The sequence below is a fragment of the Halichoerus grypus genome, chromosome 12, assembly GCF_964656455.1.
Source record: "Halichoerus grypus chromosome 12, mHalGry1.hap1.1, whole genome shotgun sequence".
Taxonomy (NCBI): domain Eukaryota; kingdom Metazoa; phylum Chordata; class Mammalia; order Carnivora; family Phocidae; genus Halichoerus; species Halichoerus grypus.
In genome coordinates, this window is record NC_135723.1 from 91,519,604 (window position 1) to 91,539,513 (window position 19,910).

General features: G+C 42.9%; 1 protein-coding gene across 1 annotated transcript in view; it reads right to left on the minus strand.

Moving 5' to 3' along the window:
- SVOPL (SVOP like) overlaps positions 1 to 17,160 on the minus strand; it is a 74,052-nt gene extending 56,892 nt beyond the window's left edge. The window contains exons 1-7 of the mRNA XM_078059832.1: positions 17,079 to 17,160; positions 16,804 to 16,895; positions 13,677 to 13,775; positions 8,821 to 8,892; positions 7,147 to 7,271; positions 3,913 to 3,976; positions 1,369 to 1,494 (exon numbers count right to left, since the gene is read on the minus strand). Of these exons, the coding sequence (XP_077915958.1) occupies positions 1,369 to 1,494; positions 3,913 to 3,976; positions 7,147 to 7,271; positions 8,821 to 8,892; positions 13,677 to 13,775; positions 16,804 to 16,895; positions 17,079 to 17,160 (660 nt within the window). The remainder of the gene's footprint in view (positions 1 to 1,368; positions 1,495 to 3,912; positions 3,977 to 7,146; positions 7,272 to 8,820; positions 8,893 to 13,676; positions 13,776 to 16,803; positions 16,896 to 17,078) is intronic.
- Positions 17,161 to 19,910: the final 2,750 nt, after the last annotated feature.

A 19,910-nucleotide genomic window follows, 5' to 3' on the forward strand; every position in this document is an offset into this window, starting at 1 on the left:
TCTCCCTTGAGCACCCACAGAACAAAAGCTGTGACAGTGCTGACCTAGTCCCGCTGGTACGATCACCCTTTGCATTCGTATCTATCTCTCGCTGACTGGCTGGTGCTCCTTGATGGTAAGAACTGTATCCTATGCATACTTTTAGCCTTGGAACCTAATGCTGAGCCTAGTATATACTCGGTGTGAGTGTGATCAATCCAAAGACAAGACCAAGATTCAAAATAATTCTTAAAAAGGTAATAACATAACTGCATAGCTAATGCACATTGAACACTGTTCATGTTGCAGGCTCGGGAAGAGAGTCTCACGCGTTACCTTGTTTAATCCTCCCCAGTGCACAAGGAGATGCGCCCTATTCATGAGGTGGGACAACTTGCCCAGGATGGTGGGGCCAGGACAGTCTGTTTCTGACTATACCACCCAAGGCAGGCAGGCTGCTCACGGGAAGCCCTGGGTCCACTAAGCCCCTGGGCCCAGGCACCTGCCGCTCTGTGTGGGACGCCAAGCAACTGTTCACTGCAGAGAAGACATGGACCAATGGGCTCATCCAGGAAAAAAAAAAGGACAGGGCTCTGGGATCAGGTGTCAGCAGAAAGAGTTGAAGGTAACAGTACTGTTTCATTCAAAGAAGGAAAGCTCGGATTGGGCTAATTTTCTTAACTGTTTGGAGGGATATCATGTAGAAGATAGACCTCTGGATTTTCAGAGAGAAGTACTAAGACCACACGTAAATTCATAAGGAGGCAGGGTCCCCTCACGTTCAGAAAGAACTTCCTAAGAACTAGGGCTGCCTGCAGAGGAACATACTGATGTCGTCTATAAAGTCTCGAGTCTGAAAGTGCCCAAAGCTGGGAGTGTTCTGGCCGTGACAGGATGTGTGCTTGTGGTTGGGGTATGAAATAAATGCCCTCCAAGGACCCCTGTGAAATCTGAAATTCTTTGATTCCATAGTGTTAGGTAACACACACACACACACACACAACACATCCCAGTTCCACTGAACTGCCAGCCCCATCTTTGAACAATGAGCATAATTCTACTAGAACCTAAGGAAGAATGATTCTGCAGATTAGAGGGAGAGCAGAAGGACAAACCAGATGGTCTATAGTGGCCTAAGAATGTGTACCCAGCATCCGACTCCAAGCACTAAAGGTTAGAGAAGGGTCAGCCCAAATAGGGCGCAGCTGTCAGACAAAACATCCAGCAATAAATGATCAGAAGGCAGGCTAACGGAGGGGAGGGATGAAGCAGATCGAGACAGTCTTGAGTGAAGGAAAGAGGCAGATGTAAGGCTGATACTTGTGGGGTGAAAGGACCCCTGGGCCAGCTGGAGGGGAGGACCAGAGGGAGCCCCATGAGTGCCCTCACCTTGAAGGCCAAGATGAGGATGATGCCGGGAATGGAGGCGATGCGGATGAGCCACCGCCACCCAATGGTGGGGATGACCACAGAGGCCAGGCCGATGATAAGCAGGGAGCCAGCCAGCCAGAAAACCTGGGGAGAGAATGGGAGGTTGAAATTCCTCCTATCAGGGCACCTGGCTGGCTCATCGGTGGAGCTTGTGACTCTTAATCTGGGGTTGTAAGTTCGAGCCCCATGTTGGTTATAGTAATTACTTGAAAATAAAATCTTTACAATTCCTCCTATCAAGTGTGCTCAACCCTGCCTCTCTCGGAAGCATTTCAGTATAAGAGGGTGAGATGGAAGAGGGTCCTCCAGGACCTGGATGAACAGAGAACATTGCTTCACTTCTCCGTGGCTCTGTTTGCGTGTCTATAAATGGAAGGCTCAGCTAGACAGGGGGTCAGTGCTATCACCAAAGTTTTAAAAATCGGAGACACTGACATTTTTCCCCGTTGAATAAATAATAGATTTTCTGGTTCATAACTCAAAAGGCACAAAGGAAAATGCTGAAAATATTCTCTTCCTCTCCTACTTCCCATCCAGTTCTCTTTTTAGAAGGAACCAATATTACTAATTTCTTGTGTCCTTCCAAAGCTGTTCTATGCATATACAAGCTAATAAGGATATATCCTGTTCTCTTTCTTCACAAATGGTATCATAGTATAAGCATTGCTTTTTGTACTGAAAAATGTATCTTGAAGATCATTTTATATCGACAAACAACATGGCAGCCCATTACGGCCAGGCCCCATGGTTTTGGGAATTAGAATGATTCCAAGTGTTAGCCTGAGCATTCTCTCCCCACTGGAAGATGGAGAGTAAATGACAGTTCCATTCCACCTCACAGAGATGGAGAGAAGACAATAGAATAAAAGACCCTTCGTGGGAGACTAATTAAGGGGTGACTAAGGGGTGACTATTTTATCACTAAAGAATTCTATTACAAAAACTGAACAGGATTATTTCAGAAAGTGCTAAGGACTATGAAAAAAAAGAGTAATGTCATGGGGAGTGATCAGGGATGCACTTTCTGAAGAAGCAACAAATAGGAAGACTAGCAGTAAGCCGTTGTGATAGACCAGACAGGGGGTCTATCACAGTGACAGGGGATAGGTCACTGACAAGGATTTTCGTAGGGAAATGGCAAAAAATTTAAAACCTGATAATTTGGCACAGATATTAGAGGTAAAAGTGACAGGGTTTCCTAATGGACGCTGCAACTGGGGGCCCATCAATAAGGGATGAATCAGTAGGACTTGGTGAAGGCTTGAATGGGGGTGAGGGCACAGGAGGGGCCTGGGATGGCTCTTAAGTTTGTGGCCCATACAATGTTTATTACTAGCTGAGAGTGGAAACGTGGAAATAAGACATTTCAGGGGAAGATGAACAGATGAACTCTATCCATGTGATATTTGTGAAGCGATAGTCAAGTGACTCTCCAGTAGTCTATTGGCTACCTGCATCTGAAACTCAGGGAGATGCTCTTGGTTGTAGACAAAGATATTCGGGTTTACAGATATAGCTAAAACCATTGGTATTAATTAGATGACCCAAGGAGAGGAGGAAAATAAGACTAGCAAGGAGAAGACATGACCTGGAAGCGTGCCATGGAATGAGTGGCAGATGGAAGAGAAAATATCCACAAATGAGCCTGAGCAGGACCACGCCCATGAAATACTGTTAAGGATAAAATCCAAATGCTAAGTATTAAAAGTGTATGCATCTATCTTAACACAGATCAGAAGAAAGCTGGGAGCACGTAAAGAGTTAGCATGCAGTGTTTGTTACGTTCTTCATCATTTTTTGTTGCCTACATTGAGCATTAGAAAAATTTAAAATAAATTTTAAAATATTCTCCTACGGCTTTACTTACTGTCAAATATATGTTTCAGTGAGAAGAGCCTTCTCTTTCCTGGGCCCCTGAAAGTCAGGGCTTTTGGACAACGATAGCACCAGAGATGCTACAAGGGCACCTAGATTGATCGACATAGCTTCTGATGCAGAACCTCTCCTCAGCAGCCAGCGGGGCCTGGGGAGGGCTTGGGAGCATCCCAATCTCCTCACCTGGATAAATGGCTCAGCTGGACAAGGCACTTAGTCCCTGCAGGCATGGGCCAGTTATGGCCTCAAAGAGACTAGTTACCCTAGAGGGGAGATGGGCTGCCCTAAAAAGGGGTAGTAGCTGTGTCCCCCTACTGAAGACTCAGTGGGAAGACAAAGCCCATCCCAGATGCATTCCTGGGCTTCCATCATTCCACTGAGACCAGCCATTGGAATGTTTCCCGGAAGGGGCTACTGTGTTCTAAATGCTACTGTTGGGTGAGAAAAAGTCCTGGCTGAGGACACCTTGAAATGGGACCCCCAGGCATCCAACCTTCCCAGTGCTCTTTAGTTAACACCAAGAAAAAGGCAGTGTGCTCATCAGACAATCAACCAGCTAGAAGCAAAACCCTGTGCATCATATCCTCTAGGATCAGAAGACCGGGTAGGATTCCTATTTTACCTTACCTGAGACAAGGGGAGCATGTAGCCTCGATATTTTGTAGGCAAAAATTCAGTCTTTATGATTAGCCTAAACAGGAAGGGAGGGGGAAGAGAATAATTTTGTTTTTATCAAAGCAAATAACTTAAAAAAATCATAACTTTTCTTGTCATAGAGATGAAGAATGAAAAAACATAGACTTCATCATTGTGAAAAATATATATACTGCTCTCAGCAGCCAGTTCCTGCTAGTATTTGGTCTTTGACTCCCATTTCTGACACAGAACACCTAGAATCCTTGGACCTCCCTGGTCCAAAGGAGCATCATTTGTTCTAATGAGGTGGCTCTCGGTGAACGCCTGGATGGGGCCTGGTCTGAAAAGACCAAGTCGTGATTAGAATCATGGAACAGCCAGCCCTAACCCCCAGCCCCTGGGGAGAGGAGAGGGGTTGGCATATGAGTCGATGCCTATATGCCTCATGCCTACGTGATGAGGCCTCCCTAAAAATCGCTAACATCCAAGGCTTGGCGAGCTTCCAGGCTGGCGAACACATCTATGTGCTGGGAGGGTGGTACCACCAGCTCCGCAGGGACAGAAGCTCCTGCTCTCAGGACCCTTCCAGACCTTGCCCTCTGTAGAGCTCTTCATCTGGCCATTCATCTGTTTCCTCTAAAATATCCTTCGTAGGGGCGCCTGGGTGGCTCCGTCGGTTAGGCGTCTGCCTTCGGCTCAGGTCATGATCCCAGGGTCCTGGGATCGAGTCCCATATCAGGCTCCCTGCTAGGCGGGGAGCCTGCTTCTCCCTCTGCTTGCTGTTCCCCCTGCTTGTGCTCTCTCTCTCTGACAAATAAATAAATAAATCTTTAAAAAAATAAATAAATAAAACATCCTTTGTAATACATCTGCAATAGTAGGGAGACTGTTTGCCTGGGTCCTGTGAGCTGCTCTGGCAATTTATTGAGCCCCCAGACGGATCTGTGGCAACTGGATAACCTGGGGACCTACTGCTTGCGATTGGTGTCTGAGGTGGGCGATAGCCTCGTGCGACTGAGCCCTAAACCTGTGGGGTCTGAGCAAACTCCCGGTTAGGGTCAGAATTGAACTAAACTGTAGAATACCCAGCTGGTGCTGGAGAATTGGCCGGTGTGTAAATAACCCACACATTTAGTGTCAGGAGTGAAGATTTATCAGGTCGCCTGGGTGGCTCAGTCGGTTAAGCAACTGACTCCTGATTTCAGCTCAGGTCTTGATCTCAGGGTCGTGAGATCAAACCCCGCATTGGGCTCCAAGGGGAGCCTGCTTAAGATTCTCCCTCTCCCTCTGCCTCCTCCCACCACCCCCTGCTTGCATGTGCTTTCTCGCTCTTAAAAAAAAAAAAAAAAGTGAAGATTTGTCACAAGTACTGAGTGTGAGTGTGTAAAGGAAAACAGAAGTTTTGGGCGCCTGGGTGGCTCAGTCGGTTAAGCGACTGCCTTTGGCTCAGGTCATGATCCTGGAGTCCCGGGATCGAGTTCCATGTCCGGCTCCCTGCTCAGCGGGAAGCCTGCCTCTCCCTCTGACCTTCCCCCTTCTGACGCCCTCGCTCTCTCAAATAAATAAATAAAATCTTAAAAAAAAACAAACAAAACAAAACAGAAGTTTTTCCTAACAATTACATTTTGCTGTATAATTGTGAACAGCTAATATCCACGTAAGAAAACAAAAAGAAATTTGCAACTGCTCTGTTTACATGTTTCTTCCCAAAGTTATTTTCAACCTTCTACCATTTAAGAGAGATGAGCCTTATTTTTTTTCCCCCAAAAAATTGGCAAAATGTTTTTGCCAAGCCTGATTCCCCTTTCTAAAACATACTTGGGAAATTAAAATACGCCTAAAAGAAAGTAAATAGCTGGGGCGCCTGGGTGGCTCAGTCGTTAAGCGTCTGCCTTCCGCTCGGGTCATGATCCCAGGGTCCTGGGATCAAGTCCCGCATCAGGCTCCCTGCTCAGCAGGGAGTCTGCTTCTCCCTCTGATCCTCCCCCATCTCATGCTCTCTCTCTCTGTCTCATTCTCTCTCTCAAATAAATAAATAAAATCTTTAAAAAAAAAAAAAAAAGAAAGTAAATAGCTAGCCACAGTGAATGGTGACAGTCAAAGCACAGGTTTCTAATTAATTTTGTGAAGAGACAAATAAATAGCATCATACTCCCTTCAGTTTTCTAATTGCCCTTCCCTGGTGCAATTATTAACCAGGGTTTGGGCTTTCTTAACATATTTATTAGGCTGGTTCCCCGAGGGATGTTGTAAATGTCAAGCTTACTTCTACTCCTGTAGGGCTCCACAGCTCAGAGCCGGGCTTAATTTATGCCCCAGGGCGGAACAGTCTTTCTGCAACACATTAAGGTAATAATTGGGTGCTTTGACATGATAATACATTCTAAGGGTAACCTGCTCACAGGCAACCCAGAGACAGTAGCCTGAGGGGCTCGTGAATTTAAGGGAGGCTCCGGAGTTGCTGAACCTTTAGCGCAACTCTCCAGGCACAAGAAGACACTGCGCCCTTATCCCAGGGCAGAGAAGGACAAGCAACCACCGTCTCTCGCAGCGGTCTCCCCCTGCTTTGCAAATGCATTTAGACACAGTTTTCAGTCACAGGGCAGTGGCATTTTAAAATGGTTACTCCTTGGGCACCAGGGTGGCTCAGTCAGTTCAAGGTCATGGGTCCTGGGATCAAGTCCTGCATCGGGCTCCCTCCTCGGCAGGGAGTCGGCTTCTCCCTCGCCCTCAGCCCCTCCCCCCTGCTCGTGCTTGCTCTCTTGTTCTCTCTCTCTCAAATAAATAAATAAAATCTTTAAAAATAAATAAATAAAATGGTTACCCCTCAATGTTAAAGGTGCTCCTGATCAAACTAAATTTTTCCAACAAATTCTCCAGCAATGAATAGACCGTGTTACCTACCTCATACAGCAATTTTGCTTAGTGTTTAGTCTAACAAAATAAAGAGCAGCCTTAGGGACAAAAAAGTTTAAACACATTCACTGCTAGTATACTCTGCTAGCCTCACCATCAAACATTCTGATGAGCAAATAGCTCCTAGTGGAATTCGCAGCCATCACTTCAAGAAAAATTAAAAAATAAATAAAAAGCTAAAAAATAATTAGCACAAGTGAAGTCTTATACATTTACAACTTGTTGATGCAATTGGCCCATGAGCCACAGCGTATAAGTATCTGGTGGTGTATGCATCTCTCTCAAGCGTCCTCTAGGTGAAGTCTTTACCCTTGTGCATGGCCAGACACACCACAGCCCACCATTGTTCGCAGGAAGACAAACCAGATGTAGGACGGAGAGAAAGAGGTCAGCAAGGAGAAGTAGGCTCCCCACAGGAACGAGATGAGCAAAATCTGAAGCAACAAAAGGAGACTTATTAATGGGACCTGCCTCAATGGAAGAAGTTAATGGGAGAAAATGTAACTTCTGAAGGTGATTTTTAATTTCCATCCAGATGTTTGCTTCTCAGAGAAGCTAATTCTACAGGGAGCTCACCGATCTCTCACAATCGTCAAATAACACGATCTATGCCATTGTATTGCCTGAAAGTCCAGACATTCCAAATTTAGACCATTCTTCAAAACTGCCAGACTGCATCCACCCTAACAGGTGACCGGAGCCCAAACTTGTAAATCAGGATGCAAAAACCTGCCCTCATTAGGAGCACAGGGAAGTGTTGTGTTGGAATGGGATGAGGAGAAAATTTAAGGTATTTGCATTTTCCCTAATCATAAGAATAATACAAATTCACAGAAGAAAATAGGGAAGAAAAAGAGAAAAACAAAAATATTTAAATCTTGCTTGACTTCCCAACCCCTCAAAAAAGACATGTTAACATGTTTTTATCCTATTTTCCCTGCTTGAAAGGGAAAACATATTTTTAATGGCTGCAAAATATTCCAGTGGAGAAATGTACTATAATGCATGTAATATCATGCCTAACCCCTTCCCTGTGGTTGAATGCTGAGGTTTTCTCATGGTTACAGTTAGCTGTGACAATGTCTACACAGAAATCTCTGTGGTTCTCTGATGATCTAATCGGGCTAGATTTCTGGAAAGAAAATGATCAGACTAGAATGCGTATTCTCAAGGTTCTTGGTTCATCCTGCCAAACCGATGGTCAGAAAAACTATACCAATATGAAGTCCGTACACTTGCAGCTTTCTCTAAAAAAAAAGAAAAAATCCTTATGGATTTGATACCCCAAAAATCATACCTTCTAATATGTTTCCTTTTGATTACTCCCACAATCAAATCTTTTCCAAGATATATTGACCATGTTTATTTTTTTGTAAAATGTCTTCTTGTGCTTTTTACATTTTTTGACATACTTGTGTTTTCAGATTAATTTATGAATGTCTATGATATTTACTTCGTGTACTTCAAAACATACAGCCAATTCTGTAATTATTTTCCTTTGGTGCTTGTCCCCCTGTGCTTATGCTTAGAGTGGCCTTCCCTACCAGAAACCAGACGAGGGGGAAAAAAAGAGAGAGAGAGAGAGACCCAGGTTTCTAATCAGAAGACATAGGTTTAGATCTTACTGTCTAACCTTAGTTGATATGTGACCTTGAGCAAGTGGCTGAGTTTCAAAGCTACACCCAAGTTAACTGTGTGAAGCTGCTTATGTTTCTATGTGTCCTCCTCTACATTCTCATATTTTCTGACTGTGCACACCCATCAATTCCATTCCTGGATGACGGGGACCTGGTATGAGGACAGGTACCCCAGGAAAAGTTGAGAAAGCAAGAAGACAAGCCTGGAATTCCGGCACGTGGTGTCAGAGAGGGACATTTCCGCCCATTCTATCTTGGTTATAGACAAAGAAATGTCCATTAAAGAGAAGCAGGGGTGACATCATCACAAAAGAAAATTCCAAATCATTCTTCAAGGCCAACCTACCTTCCAGCGGCCATATCTGTCAGCAAGTAGGCCAAAGAGGATGCTGAATATCATGTAGCCAAAAAACACCATCTGGAGGTAGAGTGAGAAAAAATGATCCGGTAGGCAGGCTTTCTAGAATATGCTGATTAGCTGCATTTCCCATTCATTCATCTTCATGAAAAGTTGACTGGAAATGTGCAAGGGGTAGAAGCTTCACAAAGCTCCCCTGCCTCTGGTTCCCATGTTCAGGGCTTCAGAGGCTGATGCTTCCCATCGGTTCACCCCACACATAGAGAGGCTGCCCCCAGGTGGAAACAGGGGTCAGAGGAACAGGTAGTTTATCTCCCTCTGATCCAAGATGATGGCCCTGGCCTCATTCTACTCAGATGTATAATTGTGCTTTTCCATTTTAAGAATTAAAAAAGAAAAACCACCTCTATTCATTCATGACCTGCCTGATCCCACACACAAGTTGAGACTTCTAGAAGCAATTTTCCTTTATGTTTTTACAGGTAAACACAAACTTTAAATAAACACCCAAGCCAAGCCCCCATACAGAAACACTCTTCAAAACTAATATAAATCTGTTTCTTTTCCATCCTTGTTCTCACAATAGCTTATCCTACACTGATAAAATTCAAGAACCGTCTGAGCTGTGATCTGATGTCTATGTCTTTAGGCTACTTATTTTTCTTCTTTCAAGCAGTTCCAAGCTTCACTTGCTTTCCTTTCTAGTAAGATCTCTGATTGACTCTAGGGTAATCAAAGGAAAGGTGTTAGCTTGCATTTCTAAGACTTTTTCAGTAAGAGAACTGTTTCTCTCTGCTGCCTGCTTTGCTTTCTCTTTTTTTTCCCCCTTCTTTACTCTTCATAAGAAGACTCAAACGCATTTCTTCCACAGGGAACTATAACAAGAAAAAAAAACCACATCATATCTCTTCTTGAACAACAAAGCCATGCTATCCTCTACCTTGTGCTTTCTAGGATAGAAGGGGAGGGGGAAGAAGCCAGTGTTTTCTAAATGCCAGTCTTGGGACAGATGCTGCCCTATCATGAAATCTAATCAGTCCTGAGAAAAAACGTTGAAAATAAGGTCAATGTGATATGTTTTGAATAAATCTAAATTTATTAAATATTAAGGGCTCTTTTTATTCTGGAATAATTTTCTTTCTGATTGTTGATATGAATGTGCCCTTCTCTTTTTTTTTTTTAAAGATGATGGTAGTCAATGGCAAGATATTTTACCTCTTTCTCATCTCCTAATAGCCTTAATTATCAAATATATATATTTTTAATGTCAACCCTATGTCAGCCGCTCAATTAAAAAAAAAAAAAATCATATCAGGGTGCCTGGATGGCTCAGTGGATTAAGTGTCTACCTGCCACTCAGATCATGATCCTAAGGTCCTGGGATCGAGTCCCGCATCGGGCTCCCTGCCCCACAGGGAGTCTGCTTCTCCCTCAGTCCCTCCACCCCCACTCCCCACTTGTGCTCTCTCTCTCTCTCAAATGAATAAACATCTTTAAAAAAATTAAAAAGTCATATCAGTTGGGGAATCTCAAAATTTGGGTGCCCCTGAAATTAAGCAATTTCTATTATGAAATTATCAAGTTCCCTCCAAGAAGGAAGAAGTAAACTAATTTTTTTTTTCTTTTTGACCAGACTTGAATAAAAGGAAGCAATCACAGACTGCCCAGGGCAGGGAGGAAAGTGGCTCTTTGGATTTAAAACACTTTTGTTTATTGCGATGCTATGTTGGGTTAATAGACTTAATTGCCCCTGGATTAAGCTTAATTAAATGATTAATAAAGGTGAAGCAAAGAGTCAAATAAGATCAAATTTAAAGTTTACTCTGTTCTTGCCCATAAGTGGCAGATTTTTTTTTCTTTCTTGTTTTCTTTCCATTCAGTGTAAAGACATGACTTTCCTAAGGCTGAGCTGTTTATTATCAAGCCCGTCTGGAGCACAAACCTTGACTCAATGCCTACGTGAACCCCAAAACTTGTGAATGCTAGTCCTGTTTGGGAAATCGCACAGAGGTGAAGACATAAACTCTCTCTCTCTCTCTGTCTCTCCCCCTCCCTTTGGAGGGTCTGCTTTTTCTTTTTTTTCTTTTCTTTTCTTTTTTTTTTAAGATTTATTTATTTGACAGAGAGAGACACAGCGAGATAGGGAACACAAGAAGGGAGACTGGGAGAGGGAGAAGCTGGCTTCCCGCTGAGCAGGGAGCCCGATGCGGGGCTTGATCCCAGGACTCTGGAATCATGACCTGAGCCAAAGGCAGACACTTAATGACTGAGCCACCCAGGCGCCCCGGGTCTGCCTTTTCTGCAGGTACTTATTTTGAGCATAAATATTACTCTTCTATTTCTGTTTTATGCACCACATGAAGTTTTGTTTCTTCGGCGCCAGCTCTTAGTCACAAAACATGAGGGACTGTAATTCATCCACAGTCCTCAAGGTTAACATCTGCTCGGGCCAGGTTGTCCTGAAGATGGCAGGTGGCACTGGGCTCGGGGAATGGGGAGCCTGGGAGTTGGTCAAAATGTGGCCTCTTGGCTGAATCAGTCCGAGCCCCTCCCGTTGGCAAGGCCGTGGCCAGTGAGCCCAGGGTGCGGTTGCCAAAGCCGGATGGGACTCACAGCCAGGGTGACAGCCACAAAAAGACAGTAGCCAGCCAGGAACTCAGAGCAAGACATGGGCACATCTGGGGTGACTTGAATTCCCTAGAGAAAAGTCTCCTGAGCCGTGAACCATCTGACAAGGAAGTCGCGTTACAGGTGACATCAGGGAGGTGCCACCGAGAACAACATAAACGCAACCGATGAAATGTCACTTGTAAATATAGAAAGTGTATCATATAATATAGTTTCATGGGAGCGACAGATGCAAACACCACAGCTAGGTGCCCCAACATCCTCAGGAACAGAGACATGCATATTCACAAGCCAGCTGGGGGGTGGTGCAGCGATAATTACACAGAACCTTACAGCGGTCACTCTAAAGGCACAGGGTTGACAAGGAATGCTTTCCAAACTGCAACTGCAGTTTGTATGTAGAAGAAAATGAAAAATGGCCGGGTCACTTCATTACAAGCCCAGGTAAGGTCTTTAGCTATTTTTATTTATATCCCTTCCCTCTTCTAAAAGCATTAGAACTTTTTTTAAAAAGGAACGAGTGCAACAGAATTAATAAAGGGATTTTAAAGAGAGAAATGGATGTCAGAAAATAAGCAGATTTGTACATTTGCTGCTGGGATTGAGTCCAAAACCGGGCTCCATGTTTCCTGGCCTCCGCGACACAGAGGGAAACACAACTGGGCGGATAACATATGTTATCTGAGAGGAGAACTCAGATCAGTTCCTTAGGGGAGGAGGAGGTTCCTGGTTCCCAACACAGATAAGAATTCCCAGGTCAAGTTTGGTTAAGGCAGTGAGTGAGAGCTGGGGACACCCCTTCCTCTCTGCCCATAACCCCCAGAAGCCTAGGGGGCTGGGGAAAACTTCCAGCATGCTCCACGGCCAGTTTCAGACCATAACTCTCACTCTCTTATAAAGCCTTACTGTCTTTCAAGGCCTCCGCCAACTGACTCTGCATCCTTCACCCAGCTCCGCCTCCCTGCCTCCTGACACTCTCCTCTCGGTGAGGATGTTGGCACCTGTCTCATTGTATTTCTATTTAGTCCTGCCCTCATGAAAACCAGCTTCAATACCCAAGTAAATCAATTCTCCACTCCTCACCTTCTGTTTCTTTCACCTCCTCAGCTGATGTGACATCTTAAATACTTCCAGAACACACTGCCTCGCCTCCATGCACTCTGCCACTTTACTACTGCTCACGTATCCACCTTCCAACCTTATCTCCTCAGGGCGCTTGGAAAGCTGACCACATCTCTCCTTAAGGCCCCTTCATGGCTCCCTGTCATCCACAGTGTAGACTCCAACATTTGTAGGCATGAAGAGCCTCTTTCAAGATTTTTTTTAAAAAAAAGATTTACCAGAGCTCCACATGATAAGAAATGTACTTTAATATCTATTTAACGAGAAATACATAATGACTATGACGTCAATGATGTGTTTAGGTGAAATTGATCTTTGTTACGTAAAAGAGTAATTTGGAAAAACTGTCATATAGATCTGTGCCAACTATATTGTGCTTGGGGGGCTTGCGCATATTGACCAAAGTTGGGGTGCGGGGGCCCACAGCGGTCTCCAGAATGGAGTCCATGCATGGACTCCAAGATGCTTCTGATGCTCGCCTGTCTCTGCAGCCTTGTCTCCCATTGTTCCCTCTTCCTGACTTTCTACTCAAGCAACATGGGGCTGCTTGTACTCCTGCCAACACACATGCATGCACACAAAGCCTGCTGGCAATTCATGGGTACTTAATAAACACCTTTTGAAAGAATGCTGTAGAATATCCTTAATTCTACTCTGTAGCAAAACTTGATGTGCACTTCATAAGGCTATTCACAACGATCTTCGAGAAAAGTTGAACGCACACCACAATACAATTCCGTGAGCGTGATTTGGTGATTCCGTAAGTCACTATGGTCCAACTAATTTGCAGTCTGACTCAAACCATAACTAATCCATGACTTAAGGGCTACTCTCTCTGATTTGCATTTGTCTCTTCTAGCCTCTTGCTAGGGGCTAGAAAAGAAGCAGTTCAAGGTTGTGCTCCTTACAGGAAAAGAGAAAAAAAAGAGAAAGACCCCAAATGGTAGTTTGGGCCCGTAAACCCATGAGCTTTGGAAGCCAACACACCAAGCAGTGAGGTAGCCTTTGGCTCTTAGCCTTGTGGGATGGAGGAAGGGGAGCAGAAGCCCTGGTTCTCAGTTGGTTCATTCAAAGCACCTGAAGCAGGCACTCACCGTGGTCACTAAAGCCACCTGCCAATTCTCCAGCTGCCATTCACAGCGGATGACAGGAGACACGACTGCTATTAACATGATCTCCATGGCCTCGACAACCTTAAAGAAGGAGGGAAAACACCACGTCTTAGTGTTGGTTTCTCATCAATTCTTCCCATGTGTGCCTGTCCATCATCCTTCTAATCCTAATCTCCTCCTTCCCCTCCGCATTGAGGGAGCACCTACAGTGTACCCACTCAACACTGCTAGTGGGGTAATGAAGTATAATAGAACTTTGGCTTTCATGGATATAATGTTTATGGTTTGAATAATTTGAGAGGACTCCCACAGAATTATGACATATATTTATTTGCGATGTTGCTGATCCATGTATTTGCACTATAGCACTATGAGGGTGTTATGTGTGTGTGTGTGTGTTGGGGGAGTCACTTAGGTAGTAGATGACCTGACTAACTACCAGCATCCACATCAACCTGGCTCTGTGGCTTCATACTCATCATTGCGAAGGTCTCAGGGCATAGCCTTTCCAAATGGATTTGTGAAATAGTCTCTGATCTCAAGAAGCTGAGCTGGAAGGCAAGCTTCATGAAAACCAGAAGAGAGTAAAGCAGCAAGTACAAAACAATGAGTTCATCACCAGGAAAGAAGGTCTATTTGGCAAACCTAGTGTAAGCTATGCTCCCAAATACTTCTTTCAATAAGAAGTTTGAATATCATCCGCTGTCTGTATCTTGCAATCCATTGTAGGGTGAGTTTATCTCCCAGGGAAAGGAAGATGTAGATGCTAGAAAAGAATTGATATTTGTGTGGATTATGTATTATATGGGAAGAGAGGAGAAAACTAGTAACACAAAATTAGACACAAGATTTACCAGAGCTCCGCATGATAGGAAGTGTACTTTAATATCCATTTAACGAGAATATTTTGTGCATAAGAATCGTATGGGACACCTGTTGTCATTACAGATTTCCAGAACCTTTAGGAGACACTATTTATAATATAAATATTATATTTATAACTCAAAGTTCTGGGATGAATAAAGTATAGTGGTGTTAGCTACTATATGGGAATTGGAAAGACATCATAAAGTTTGTCTCTTCTTGGAAAGTACTTTACTCATGTTTAGAGTTCAGATAGCTGGTGTGTTTTAGCCCAAAAAGTATAATGAATAAGAGACAGCATGACAACCTCAGAAGGATGTTTGATTTATTAAACTTCTCTCTCTCAGTAATGAGGAGCAGTTGGGTCAATGTTAATCAGGACTCTACTCCTCCAAGTGGTCTTAGGCGAAAATAAGCCAATAAGGGATAAGACTCTGCCCCACTCTGATATAATAGCCTTAGGGGAGAGGGACACAGAGGAGCAGCACCATATAAGAAGATCTTAGAAGATCTCAGAGAACACCAGGATTCAGGATGCCTGGTCACAGACTGAGGCTGCGTTGCTATTGTGATGTTATTACATACACCCTGGTCACGTGAGGCCCTGAAACCCAACTATTGCTCCCACTGTCTCTGACCAAGAACCTTAAGAGACCATGGCCAGGAGGAGCCATGCCCATCACTGTCAACACACCTATTCTGATGAGAAGATCCATCCAGTGCAGCCCATCCTAAAACCAGGGAAGGGATTTGGTTACCACACCCTCTGTGTGTGTGTGTGTGTGTGTGTGTGTGTGTGTGTGTGAGAGAGAGAGAGAGAGAGAGAGAGAGAGAGAGAGAGACAGGAAGGAGGCAGCCTGGTAAATAGCCCTTCCTACCTGATGGGTTGGGAAGAACTGAAGCAGCTTATAAAACACTTAAAGAAGACCAGAAGCTATTTCACAACAACATCAAGTGTAAATGTGCAATAGACATACAATCTCCATGGACATGGATCTGGATATGGACATCAGGGGTTACCTATACAAAAGTGATACCTATCCTTTGGGAAGGGGGTACACTAGCACCATCTTTCTAATACAGATAATAACTAATAAAAATACACCCCCTTTGTATAGGTGGTTTGGTTGATTTGGGAAGGTAAAAAAAATTCTGCATATTCTTTTCACTTGCCAGAGGGCTATAATGGAAGAAAAGACAGGGTTCCCAACATATTTGAGGGTAAAAGATGCAGAGAGTTTAACAGTGTTTAAGCCAAGGGGACCATGTAATGAAATCATATATGTAAAACAGAAGTGGAGATGTTCTGGTTGAAAGTTATGATAAAACCCTCCCCAGTCACACCCATTTGTCCCTTGTAATATGGAACTTAACATTTTGGAGCCTAGGTGAGACATTACTTTATAGATGAAGAAATGTTCTAAATTGTATTACAGTTGGTTATTATAAAAGTAGGATCAGGATGTGTCTTACTTTTCTCTCCATTCCTGGACTGCCTCCTGAGAACACAAGGCTTTGGAGCCCTGCATCAGAACTCGCCAAGTGCTCCCGCCAGCTCACATCACTCTTTTTCTCATACCATTTAGCTGAGGGCGAGGGTCAGGGCTCTCTATTATTTACTCATTAGTGTCCTCTTGGCTATCTTCATGTCCCGCCTTAAACCATTGTCATGTTTACCACTTCTCTCAGTTTTTCCATTCTGTCGCATTATCACTATCATATTCCTAACATATTCTCACTGCACCTATGACAAAAAGAGGAAGCAGTAGTGGTCTCTTGGGACAGTCCCACTATTGGTCAAAGCCCTGGGACTGAGCTGTCACTCTTCTTTTCTCAAAATAGCAAACCTTCATTAGTGTCTCCTAAAGGTTCTGGAAATCTGTAATGACAACAGGTGTCCCATATGATTCTTATGCACAAAATATTTGAGGACCATGTGTCTAATTTTACTTAGAGTGATACTAGTTTTCTCCTCTCTTCCCAGAGAAGGAAGAAATTTAAACCATTTTTTTAAATGAATACTGAATTCCCAGAACATAAAGACACAGATATTTATATGCTCATAACCAAATACCTGCCAAAGGTAGATGAAATTTATTTTTTAATTAACCCCCTCACAGGGTTCCTGCTCCCTTTCACTCCCCTCCCTGAATGGACATCCCAGAGCTGGAGGTCAGTGGAAGACTCTATGTGTCCAATAATGAATTCGCTTTAGAGATTCAAATGATCTCCACAGAGCACTCACCCCAGTGCTGCCCATGATCAGAAACAGGGCAATGTGGAAACGTCCAAATCCAATGGTCTCCACAGCATCTTCCACGGTGAATGTCTTTGACTCTAACAAGGAAGGGCAGAGTGAGAGGAATAGCCTCTGTGGGAAGGGAATGTATGTGGACAATTGCTCACTAATAATGAAGAGAAGGATGTTGGGAAACCAATTCATTATTATAAAAAACCTAGTAAATACAGGGGGAAATTAAGAAGCAGCTTCAGGGTCCAAGGCTTCCATGATCATCTTACCTTTTGGCTGGGTCTCTGGGGTCTCCGGGCTCAGCTTCCGAAGGCTAATGATGGTGACCGGCTCCATCTGCTTGGTCGCCATCTTCTAAATGGTCCCAATTCCCCACACAGCTTCCCTGATGGAAGCGGGAGAGGGAAGAAGAAAAATATATAATAGAATGCAAATTTTCCTTTAATCTTCACAGAAAATCTGTGAGGTTAGTTTTCTAATTCATCACCATCTTACATATAAAGACCCTGAGACATGGAGAGGTCAAATGGCCAAATGAGACGATGGGGCCCCAGTGGCTAGTAATCAACCCTGAGTCAGGGGCCAGGTGAGCTCTGGACAATTTAGCCGATAGCATCCTCTATCTGGGAGTGAAGATGGCCTTTGCTACAGAGAAATAATCACAGTAGCCGGTGCTTTACATTCCCATAGATCTTGGGGTGTATAGTGTGTTTTCTATGTAACATTTTCTTTTCATTCTGACAGAAACCCAGGAGCACTTCTTTTTATTGGCTCCCTCCCCCTTCTTGTATTTAGCCCAAGGAAGGATTCTTAATTCTAGAAATCAAAAGAAAAACAAAACAAAGAAAGCTGAGTATCAACTTAGTGAAGTTTTTTCCAAATGACTTGAAGACATTTAACTCTTGAGGTCATTTAACTTTATATCCCTAGAGGGATAAATAGAAATCCTAACCTATTCTCAGTAATTAGATTGTAGTATTAATATTGGTATCATTATTTTGATACTAGTACATATTGTAGGATAAAGCAAGTAGTAATTACATTAATATGATTATGAATCAAGACTTTGGGTGTAAAAGAAAAACAATACAAAAATCAGAGAAGTTATATAAAAATCTTATAATCCTAACTTTGAATTGGAGATATCACTATGAATTCACTGTGTTTTTCATATACACATATCCTAACATTATCCACTGGAAGAGTCTGGAAAAAATGACTAATGAGCACTCCTAGAGCCCTGATTGTTTTCTTTCCTATTTCCCATTAAAAGAAACCCTGGTGCCTTAGATAAATGGCTAATTCTGGATCTGGGACAGGAAATGTGTAAATTGAGCCTGGAACATCTTGTCATACCAGATAGCAAGGAAGATATCAAACACTCCTGGGGTTGTAACAAAAGATTACAAGATTCAACTTAAAAAGGCTCCCATCGGCCAAAGATGGGATCATTTAAGCATCAAGAAGAATAATGACTGCAAAGAATTGAAACACATCAAAGATATCAAAATCCATTGTTCATAGCAACAGTGAAATGAAAATCCCACTAATCATCTTTGGAGAATACTAAGAAACCAACTCATTATTCTGAAAACTAGTAAATATCTTGTCTTTCTTGTACAAATTCTTGGTACTTCAGAGTAACCAAACAGTTGGTGAAAGAAAATTGTTTTTAATTTCAGCTAACACATGCAAGGAAAAGAAGGATGAATGGAATTAAATTATCATGACTTTGCAACTCGATGAAATAATGGATCTAGGCAATGATTACCAATGGCTGATAAACTACTAGGTGAAAGGCTGATGAAGAAATGGGTAAGAGATGGATAAGACTGATAACACCTGTAGCCATCTACAAATCTTAATGCCACCAAAAGAGAGACAATCAGATATCACGTGGTCCTGATGAGCTGCAATAAGACTGGAGTATACATCACCTGTGATGTATTCTCTTAAGAAGTTCAAGCAGAATCCGATCCTCTAGCTCTACCAATGTATACAGGAGATGAAGAAGAAACTCATTAAACTGTACCATGTGGCTGCAATAAGAAAAAATCCAGAATGTGGGAAGTCGTATAAGATAAACGACCCAACTTCTTCAATGAAAAAATGACAAGATGAAAAGAGGAAAGGGGAACTTATAGACTAACGAGACAAATCAACCAAATAAATGAGTTGATCTTATTTGGATCCTCATTCAAATAAACCAACTGTAAAACATCACCCAAGAGAATGAGATGAAGAAGAGAGGAGAGGAAAGTCAGGGAAATGTAAGCAAGTGCAAAAGTTGGATGATATTAAGGAATTTCTGATGACATCATTAGGTGTGACAATGATATTATGGCTATAGCAGAAAAAAAAGAATCTTTGTATAGTAGGGATATATACTAAAATATTTAGAGACTCTTGATTTTGGCTCAAGTCATGATCTCAGGGTCATGTGATCGAGCCCTGCATCCAGCCCCACGCTCAGTGGGGGGTCTGCTGCAGATTCTTTCTCTCCCGCTCCCTCTGCTTCTCGTCCCACCCCCCCAAAAAAAATAAATAAATAAATTTTTAAAACAATTCAATGGTAGTGTGGAATACAGTGCTTAAGAAATAGATGGGCATATAGAAGAATAAAGAATGCCCATATGTTGAAAATTATTGAGGATGATGGATGCATTTGGGATTCATTTTACCATCTGCTTTTGAAGATGTATAACATTTTTCAAAATCAGTTCAGAAAGTGAGGTTTTGAGATTTTAAAATAACTTTTCCAATGTCAGACCACTAGTAAATAGCAGAACCAGAACTCAAACAGAGGCATTTTTTCCCCAGAATATAGAGATAGCCACAAGCCAGTCTAGAGCAGCACGTCAAGGTCACTCGTGTTTGCTAGCTCTGGGTCTTGTATTGTGTGAGCTCCTGTGAAGACTTCGAAGGAAGGTCTGGCATGTTCTCTGCCCTAAGGAGTTTTTTTCTAGTCAGGGACACAAAAGATACACATCAAAACAACTATCCTGTAATGTTGATATTATTTGTGTTCTTAAAACACTGTCACAGAGACACAAATATTGCCAGATGAGAGATAGATCAATAATGCTCAGAAGTAAGTCCAT